Here is a 10531-nt window from a genome sequence, read left to right as displayed (position 1 = left end):
AAGGCCTAGGATTAAAATTACCTCTATAAGCATTGTTGTTGAAATTATTTTGAGAAATAAAATTCACATCTATGGCATCACTATTTTTCTCAATCAAAGTAGACAAGGGCATATCATTAAACTCAATAGGAGCACTTTTACTAGCAACCAATTTCATAAGAGCATCAACTTTTTCACTCAAAGAAGAAATTTCTTCAACCGAATTAACTTTTTTACTAGTAGGAGCTCTTTCGGTATGCCATTGCGAATAATTTGCCATGATATTATCAAGCAATTTGGTGGCTTCACCCAAAGTAATTTCCATAAAAGTATCACCCACAGCGGAATCTAAAAGATTACGAGAAACAAAATTCAATCCCGCATAAAAAATTTGTATGATCATCCAAAGATTTAACCCATGAGTTGGGCAATTCCATAGCATCATTTTCATCCTTTCCCAAGATTGCACAACATGCTCATGTTCAGGTTGCTTGAAATTCATGATCTGGGTTCTAAGGGAAATAATTTTTGCGAGCGGAAAATACTTAGTGATAAAAGCATCTTTGCACTTATTTCAAGAATCGATACTATTGCGAGCCAAAGAAGAAAACCAATTTTTTGCAGAATCACGCAAAGAAAGCAGAAATAATTTCATCTTCACAACATCATTGTCCACATCTTTTTTCTTATGCATATCGCATAATTCCACGAAGGTATTAAGATGGGACGCGGCATCCTCATTAGGAGTACCAAAAAATTGATCTTTCATAACAAGATTCAGCAAAGCAGTATTAATATCACAAGACTCCGCACTAGTGGCAGGGGGAGCAATCTGAGTGTCGATAAAATCATTGTTGTTGGTATTTGAGAAATCACATAACTTGGTGTTCTCTTGAGTCATGATGACCACACAACAAGATTGCACTCAAAAACAGATCCGGCAAGAAAGCGGCGAACGGAAAAGAAGGGCGAATAAAACTGCAAATTTTGTTGGGGGAGAGGAAAATGAGAGGCAAATGGCAAATAATGTAAATGCGAGGAGATGAAATTTGTGATTAGGAACCTGGTATATGTTGAAGATCCTCCCCGGCAACGGCGCCAGAAATTCCTTTTGATGTCGCTTGAAGCTACGTCGGTATTTCCCTAAAGAGGAAGGGATGATGCAGCACAGCGGCGGTAGGTATTTCCCTCAGATATGAAACCAGGGTTATCAAACTAGTAGGAGAACCAAGCAACACAACGTAAACAGCCCCTGGACACAAATAACAACCACTCGCAACCCGACGTGTTAAAGGGGTTGTCAATCCCTTTCGGGTACCGGCGCCTCAAATTGGTGTGTGGACGGGAGAAAGTTGTAATAGATTGAATAAATAGATCGCAAATAAAATAAAGTACAACAAAGTACTTTTGTATTTTTAGTCTAATAGGTCTAAAAATAAATGCAAAGGAAAAGTAGATCGTAAAGGCAAATATATGAGAAAGAGACCCAGGGGTCGTAGGTTTCACTAGTGGCTTCTCTCGAGAAAAATAGCAAATGGTGGGTTAACAAATTACTGTTGGGCAATTGATAGAACTTCAAATAATCATGACGATATCCAGGCAATGATCATTATATAGGCATCACGTCCAAGATTAGTAGACCGACTCCTGCCTGCATCTACTACTATTACTCCACACATCGACCGCTATCCAGCATGCATCTAGTGTATTAAGTTCATGGAGAAACAGAGTAATGCAATAAGAACGATGACATGATGTAGACAAGATCTATCTATGTAGAGATAGAACCCATCGTTTTATCTTAGTAGCAACGATACATACGTGCCGGTTCCCCTTCTGTCACTGGGATCAAGCACCGTAAGATCGAACCCACTACAAAGCACCTCTTCCCATTGCAAGATAAATAGATCAAGTTGGCCAAACAAAACCCAAATATCGGAGAAGAAATACGAGGCTATAAGAGATCATGCATAAAAGAGATCAAAGAACTCAAATACTTTCATGGATATAAAAAGATGTAACTGATCATAAACTCAAAGTTCATCAGATCCCAACAAACACACCGTAAAAAGAGTTACATCATATGGATCTCCAAGAGACCATTGTATTGATAATTCAGCGAGAGAGAGGAAGCCATCTGGCTACTAACTACGGACCCGAAAGCCTACAAAGAACTACTCACGCATCATCGGAGAGTCACCAATGGAGGTGGTGAACCCCATCCGAGATGCTATCTAGATTGGATCTGGTGGTTCTGGACTCTACGGAGGCTGGATCAATATTTCATCGACTTCCCTATGGTTTTGGGAATATTGGGGTATTTATAGACCAAAGAGGCGGCCCGGGGGGCACCAGAGGTGGGCATAACCCACCAGGGCACACCTGGGCCTCCTGGCACGCCCTGGTGGGTTGTGCCCTCCTCGGAGCACCCCCCCCCCCAGGCGCAGCCAGGGACCATTATGTGTCTTCTGGTCCATAAAAAATCTCCGTGGAGTTTCGTTGCATTTGGACTCCGTCTGATAATTGATTTCCTGTGATGTAAAAAACATGAAGAAAACAGCAACTGGCACTTGGCACAATGTCAATAGGTTAGTACCAAAAATGATATAAAATGACTATAAAATGATTATAAAACATCCAAGATTGATAATATAACAACATGGAACAATCGAAAATTATAGATACGTTGGAGACGTATCAAAAGGTTACTAATATCCTGAAGGAACGAGTTAACACTATCAACAGGAAGTAAGTAGAGCGAATCTTGGGTTCGAGAACCCAGAAATAGAATACCTACTAACTAAATAACATCACGAGATGCTTTCGAGATTGGTGGCTAGAATCATCACACTAGGAATATAAAGCATTGCTAGATTACTGGGTGGTTCTCTAGGATACCCTAGTGTCATAATAATAGCTTCAACTTATATGCCGAGGCAACGAAGTACCTCAACACACTGACTAGTGTGGTTAATCTGGCCTAAAAGGACATCGGGACGGAAGAATTGTTTTGCAAATGCATCAGATTATTCAGAAACCTGGGATGACTCGACAGCATAGCGGCTGTAAATGCTCAAAAACATTTGAGACATCCTGCAAAATGGTGGCATAACCACTTAACATCGCAATATCAAGGTTCCGAGATCAACTATCAACATACGAAAGTAGTAAGAACTGAACTGAGGCTTGAATCCAACATTCCTACAAGTCTACGGATTAGTACACGTGATCCTGATAGATAGATGAGAAACCTAGTCCTTAATCCCCGAAGAAGAGAAGAGGATGACTCAGATCAGAAGGACATAAGGTAAAGGAGTAAAAATAGCCTTACATTCCCTTCCACAATCAATTCCCTTATGTAACTAAAGCATTTCTAGACTCAACTTCGACCAGTTTGGCTTGGTAATCCTATAGGCAGTCAGGCTCTGATACCAAAACTGTCAGGACCCCGATCCTAAGTCACACCGATCTAGCATGTAGCACATCATATCACTTTGCGGCCTCACGCACGGTATTCCCACGGGTGCCACCTTACCTGGCCCAGGACCGTCTGCGCCTTTTGGCTCACGTAGATGATAGTGTCGCTAGCATCCATATGATAGAGAACCCGGGCCGACATGACTAGTCGTGAATTCAAAGTGGCACTAACTTACAGGACAGGCATACATGACCCAGCAACAAACGTGTCGATCATCAACGTATGAACCCAAGTCGTAGCAAGCTACAAGGACTTAAAGGAACAACGCGTGACATTTCCCCAAAGGGACAGACACAGGAACGAAGAAGGACACATGCAGGCCAGTCTAAGTGTTCCGGAGTAGTAGCCAGCTACCATGGCTCAGTGAAATCACTAGGAGACATTTCCCCATAAGAGAGGCTACCAAGAATAAACAACTAGGTTGTCGGATCCCACACATACCAAGCATTTCAAAATCGTACACACAATATGCTCGATATGTACAAATACAACATGGCATCACAACAAAACTCTACGACTCAGAGTATTTATTTAAAAGGCTCCGGAGAGTCATACATAGTAAGAATTACAATCATGGGTCACATGACCCAACATACAGAGCATACAGGCAACGGAAGCATAAACATGTCTGGGTATAGACATCTGAAAAGGAAGAAGGCTTTAGAGCCTGACTATCTACAAGACCCTCCCAAGGGTACAAGATCATAGCTGAGGTAACAAGCTAAACGTCGGAGTCCACGCGGAACTACTAGTGAGACTGAAGTCTCTCTGCAAAAACATAAATTAAGCAAACGTGTGTACAAATGTACCCAGCAAGACTTACATCAGAACTAGCTACGTATGCATCAGTATCAACAAAGGGGTGGTGGAGTTTAACTGCAGCAAGCCAGCTTTGACTTAGTGGCTATCCTGTACTACGACTGCAAGTAACTCTTTTGAGGTGGCGCACACGAGTCCACATATTCACCATATCAATACACCACTATGGATCCGCTCCCGTCTCCCTATGAGAAGGCCATCCATAGCACTCACGCTTATCTTACGCATTTTAGAGTATCCACTTTCACTTGTCTATGAACTGCATAGGCAAACCAGTAGTCCTTTACCGCGGACGCGGCTATTCGAATAGATCATGTTAACCCTGCAGGGGTGTACTTCTTCACACACACACGCTCTCTCGCCACTTACCGCCATGTACACGTCATGGATCTCGGAAACCTTCAAGCGAAAGCCTGGCGAGGGTGTCGGCCACGACCTGACTAACCACACAGGTCTCTAGTCCAGGTTTATCGCCTATTCAGGTTCCATCCGCAGGGAGTCCGGCCGAGGTTTCCACTACGGCCCCGAACGACGTGTGCAGGGTTCCCGAGGCACCAAACGGGCGTCCCGGTACACCATGCCATGTGCCTACCGCATCACAGCCCACCCCTAGGGTCAGCATTGTGCACGGCCTCCAGCATACTACAAGCACCAGAAACTATTTGCAACTCCTGGACAGAGGACATGGGGATTAATAAGTCGAGAGGGTCCATGGGTTTCGGGCCCAATGCATGGTAGTAGCTATTCTTGGATCACAAATACAGAACTCAGTTCCTGAGGACGGTTTCAATGAGACAATCCACCATGTACTCCTACATGGCCTCTCATCGCTACCTTTACCAAATCGTGTTCACACACTTAGCTCTCAACAGTAGGACATGATGACCACATTCTAATTCATCCCCGACGAATCAGACCTGACACAACTCTAAGCAATAGCAGGCATAACATGCAAGCATAAATGAGTAGGCACATCATGGCTCAAACAACTCCTACTCATGCTAGTGGGTTTCAACTATTTACTGTGGCAATGACAGGTCATGCAGAGGAAAGGGGTTCAACTACCGCAGCATGTAACAGTTGAAATGTTGTTGTCCTAATGCAGTAAAAGAGAGCAAGAGCGAGAGAGTGGGATTGTATCGGAATGTTCAATGGGGGTTTGCTTGCCTGGCACTTCTGAAGATAGCATTGTGTCTTCATCAGTGTCATCGATCACATCGTCGGAACAACATCTACCGAGAGGGGACAAACACCGGCAAACAAGAGGGAACACAATTAATGCAATGCAACAATATGATGCATGATCATGACATGGCAATATTATGTGATTTGAGCTAATGCAACTAAAACCAGAAGGGTTTCAGCTAATTTGAACCAAGGGTTCAAATTCAAACTCAAGTGATGAATTTATAATTTGCATTATCAAGTTTTGATCTATACAGCAAGGTTAAGTCGCTTTGTCATGCATGAAACCAGTACCAATGGATAGATTGGATCTTTCTGATTATTTTTTATATATAAATCTTTTCCATTGGAGTTATAGATTATTTTCTATGAATTTTTGAAGTTTTAAACATTTTCTGGAATTTCTTGGTTATTCTAATTTAAACTAAATCCAAAAAATGACTTATTGCGTCAGCATGACATCGGTGTGACGTCAGCAGGTCAACATGCGCGGTCCAAGTCAAACCTGACCAGTGGGTCGCGCGTGTTAGTGACTAAACTAACTAACCTAATTAACTAACACTAACCTAAGTTAATTAGCAGGGCGGCCCCATCTGTCATTGACCCAGGGGAGGTCAAACCCCTGGTCAGCAGGGCCTAACACGCCGGCGTTTAGCCGCCGGCGGTAGCAGACGCGGCGGAGGGGCTCGGGCTTGCTGCTCCGGCGACCAAATGGTCGGCGGAGAGTGGCTACGGGGAGCTGGGGCTCACCCGCGCCCGTTGCGGCAAGCAGCAGCAGCTAGGGCGGCCGGAGACGACGGCCACGAGCTCGACAACGGCAACCGGAGCTTGGGCATGCTCGGTTCGGCGCTAGGATGCACGACAGGGGGCACAGAGAGATGTTGCAGGCTCCTAGGGGTGTGGCGAACGCGCTGACGCGCTCGATTTCGAGCCCGCGTGGTTGTGGCCACGACAGCGGCGTGCAGAGGCGGCCGCGCGTGCGGGTGTGAGTGGCGCGGCGGCTACGGCGTGCGAGAGTGAGAGTGGAGAGGGGGAGGAGGGGCAGTGGCTCACGGCGAGTCAGCGCGAGATGGACGGCGAGCTCGGGGGAGAATCGGAGCGGTCGGGGCAGCGGAGGCGATCTCGTCGTCGGGAGGTTGAAGACGAGCTCGGCGAGGACGTTCGGGGGCTTCCGGCGGGGCGTGGCTCGGTGAGGGGGTCGAGGACGAAGTGGCGGAGCTTCTGGGCGTGTCAGGGAGGCATGGGGTGGCCGGTGGACGCGGTGGTGTTCGTCGGCGTGCTGCGTGGCGCTCGGCAGCAGCGGGAGAAAGAGAGCAGAGGAGCAGAGAGGCACGGGAGAGGACGAGTGAGAGGCCGAGGGGGTTCCAGGGTTGCGTGGCGTCATCCAGAGAGGGCCAAGGCGAAACGGCAAGCAGGAGGTTGCAAGGCGCGTGCTCGCGCGCGTCGGCCACGCGCGCTGTCCTCCTTGCGTGGTGGAGAAGACGACTGGCAGGCGCCAGTGGGCTGGGCCGGCATGGTGCTAGGCCAGGTAAGTGGCCCAGGTGAGTCCATCTCTCTCTCTTTTCTAATTCTTTCTGTTTTCTATTTGTTCTGTTTTGTTTTGATTTAGTAAAAAAATACTAAACCATTTGGTAAAATGCTGAAAATAATTGTGGGCGCTTGTGAAATTATTTCCAACAACCCTCATTTAGTTTCAGAATTATTTGAGCAATTAATATATTTATAGCATTTAAATGCCCAAATTCAAATACTTTATGATTTAATTCAAAAATCCAGGAATGACCTAGAAATATGTTCATCATTTTTGGCAGAGGTTTTCACCTTTATCAGAAATCATGAACATTTTCAAAGGGCATTTTGGGTTCATTGAAAAATATTTTACTTGAACCTATTTGAATTCTTTCTGGTGCTAGGGTTTGAACATCCCCAATTCAAATTCATTTGAATTTTAAACATGATGAGATGATGATCAAGCAAAGACAATAGGGGCTGAGCTAGGGCTATGACAACTCACCCCCACTAAACAAGAATCTCGTCCCGAGATTCAAGATGTGAGGTAAAAAGACAGAGGGGACACAATATTCATGATCCAACTGCACTTCATAAGAACGTTGATTCCTTGCATCATGTTGATCTTGACATCTTTGCTTTCGAGATCTTCACCCAACACATTGATGACAAAAGAAATTCTACAGGAATCGATCTTCTCGAAGATCGAGCAACTCATGATCAACTCACGGAATTAGACATTGAACAACTCTTGAACTGAGGCACAACACACATCGAGAGGGATGGAGAGAAACAGATGACGAAAGTTCAATTTGGTAGGCAACAATTCCACGCTTCAGTAAGATGGTGCATGGGTTTCAAAGTGGAGAGGAGTTAATTGCCATAATTCCATAAACGGGCACCTTAGAGGAGGTGACTCGTGGGTTATTCGCTTAAATGGCAAAAAGAATTATTTTTGATACAGAAATCATTGAAACTTTTTATACCAGACTAAGGCAATTCACAATTGTTTGAAGGAGTTCGAGGAAACGGCGTGCTTCGATTAGAATGGATAATATGGACTACGTTGTTGAAGACAACGTAATGAGTGATTTTTGCTTATCATCCGCGATCGTACTTAAAAATAATTTGGTGCGCGGAAAGCAGGTCAGACGTGGGATTAAACAGATACCGTGAATCACGAGCGCACTAGCGCATGTTCCAGAAGAGCGCCACGAGTAACCGCGAGAGGCCACGCGTCCGTGGCGCTGGCATACGTGTCGTGTCCGGTTCTCAGGTTCTGGTCGTCTCGCTGTCGATGTTCCTAGCCGACTGGTGCTGCACTGCTCCCTACCTCGGGCTTGAAAGAATCAAAGTTCACTCCCTTGTTTGCCACCATTGTACTACACGCAAATAGCTTGCAGTGCTTGTGCATTTCTCCGTAGCTTAGCATAGCAGAGGGAAAGGAGCAAAGATGAGCAGCCATGAGGCGCGCAAGTTCGTGGAGGAGGTGCGGGGCCTGGAGAAGAAGTGGATGCTCGACCTCGGCCACCCGCTCCTCAACCGCGTCGCCGACAGCTTCGTCAAGGCCGCCGGGGTACGCATTCTGCTATGTACTGTACTACTCTTGCTCCATCGTATGATGTATCATTGGTTGTGAAGATAACACTCCTGCGATGACAGATCGGCGCGATACAGGCCGTCACGCGGGACTCCTACTTCATGGCCATGGAAGGTAACAAACCATTCGTGTTAGCGCCATTAGAACAAGTTCTTTTGCTTACTTAAGAAAGAACTAGTACTACTCCGGCTTCCGGACTGTGTGGAGGGCTCACTCTGTTCTTGGTCCTGTGTTAATTTGGTTCTGCAGGCGAGTCTGGGGGCACCGGAGCGGTGTCGGACGCCACCGGCAGCAGGAAACGGACGTTCCCGGACCTCAGTGGTAACTCTACTTTTCACCATCGAAATTAATTGGTGATTTCATTATACTGGCTTCAGACTGATCTGTATGGTTCCTTTTTTTTCCTTTTTGATTGGAAAGGAGGGACGAGCAACAGCAAGTCAGCGGAGGCCATGGTAAGCAAGAAACGCCCACTTCTTGGTTCTCTTCTTGCAACCAAGTACACCGTCATCTTGGCACTGTCATTCCTTGTTCCTTGATCATATTTTCTGTTGCTCTTCTCAGGTGAAAAGCGTCAGCAAGGAGTCGTTCCAGTGGGGTAAACAGTGCTCCCCTTATAATTTTGTTGATGTTGTTGCTGGTTCTTGAGGTTGCCGAGCTTTGTTAACGTTGCAGACTCGATGCAGGGCTCGCGGCCGGGATGCACTCCGGCCTCACCTACGGCCTCGCGGAGGTGCGCGGGACCCACGACTGGAAGAGCAGCGCGGTGGCGGGCGCCGTCACCGGCGCGGCGGTCGCGCTGACCTCGGACAACGCTTCGCACGAGCGGGTTGTGCAGTGCGCCATCACCGGCGCCGCGCTGTCCGCCGCCGCCAACGTGCTCTCCGACATAGTTTAGGGAGTTCATTCATATGATACCACCCGATGGCCCGGCGGAATGGACTTGTTTAGGTGACGTGTTGTTGCGACTTGCGAGCGCACTTGTCCTGTGTTTCCTTCTTACGATCTCGGTGTAGCCGGTTCAAATAATAACTGCCACATCTCCTTTCATACAGAAAGGTTGGACGTTATTCGCTGCGTCGTTGGTGTTGTTAGGATTTCATGAAGATAAAAATTTGTTTGGCCAATGGGGAAGATGTAGTGTTCTTCTTTTATCAAAGAGCATTGCTAGGCAACCGACACTTTTCACACGATAGTCAGCCGACGGTTCCCATCAGGCCGTTTGTAAATTTGATGCTAGACAATCTCACGGTGCAGAATTTGTATCGGCTGCACATCGGGCACAACATGTCGTGTGCACATCAATTTCGTTTATCAAATGCGGTGTTTTAGTACGCTTTCTTGACGTTGTGATTGTATATTATTGACTAGCAACCATACCCCTTTTTTTGCATGAGAAACTTTCAATATCTTCAATCATGGTAGTACAAAGAACATCAAACATAATAACAGATTATTGACTAGCAAGAGTGGAAAAATATACCATACCCCTTTTTTTGCATGAGAAACTTTCAATATCTTCAATCATGGTAATACAAAGAACATCAAACATAATAACAGAAATTACAATAACAAAAATAAATTACGATCAGATCCACGGATCCTGGAGCAAGCCGAAGGCATATAGCCATCATCGTCTCTCCTTTGCTGGAGCTGGCCAAAACCTGTAGTAGATAGTCGGATTTGAAGCCCCTCCTTTGCTGAAGCCAAATAAAACTTTTGTAGATAGTTAGACTTCAAGCAAGGGACGATTGCTGGAGCTGGGTAAAGTCTCTCCTTTGCTGGAGCTGGCCAAAACCTGTAGTAGATAGGACTTGAAGCCCCTCCTTTGTTGAAGCCAAATAAAACTTTTGTAGATAGTTAAACTTCAAGCAAGGGACGATTGCTGGAGCTGGGTAAAGTCTCTTCTTTGCTGGAGCTGGCCAAAACCTGTAGTAGATAGTCGGACTTGAAGCCCGTCC

At 46.0% G+C, this 10531-nt stretch overlaps 1 protein-coding gene across 1 annotated transcript; it reads left to right on the top strand.

Moving 5' to 3' along the window:
• The first annotated feature begins 8232 nt into the window (after positions 1–8232).
• LOC109750413 (outer envelope pore protein 16-2, chloroplastic) lies at positions 8233–9697 on the top strand. Its single transcript, XM_020309369.4, has 6 exons — positions 8233–8546; positions 8633–8684; positions 8820–8891; positions 8991–9025; positions 9135–9168; positions 9257–9697. Exons 1-6 carry the CDS (start codon positions 8424–8426, stop codon positions 9466–9468), a joined length of 528 nt encoding a protein of 175 aa, XP_020164958.1. The 5' UTR covers positions 8233–8423; the 3' UTR covers positions 9469–9697.
• Positions 9698–10531: the final 834 nt, after the last annotated feature.

This window comes from Aegilops tauschii, chromosome 4 (assembly GCF_002575655.3).
Source record: "Aegilops tauschii subsp. strangulata cultivar AL8/78 chromosome 4, Aet v6.0, whole genome shotgun sequence".
Taxonomy (NCBI): domain Eukaryota; kingdom Viridiplantae; phylum Streptophyta; class Magnoliopsida; order Poales; family Poaceae; genus Aegilops; species Aegilops tauschii.
The sequence above is the reverse complement of the archived record's forward strand: the minus strand, read 5'-3'. Positions and strand labels throughout refer to the sequence as shown.

What these genes read in the sequence shown, in the direction of transcription:
- LOC109750413 (XM_020309369.4), top strand. Translation starts at nt 8,424, where the DNA reads ATGAGCAGCCATGAGGCGCGCAAGTTCGTGGAGGAGGTGCGGGGCCTG. An exon ending in GCTTCGTCAAGGCCGCCGGG is followed by an intron (nt 8,547 to 8,632) that starts GTACGCATTCTG and finishes CTGCGATGACAG; the next exon opens with ATCGGCGCGATACAGGCCGT. An exon ending in CAAGGAGTCGTTCCAGTGGG is followed by an intron (nt 9,169 to 9,256) that starts GTAAACAGTGCT and finishes GACTCGATGCAG; the next exon opens with GGCTCGCGGCCGGGATGCAC.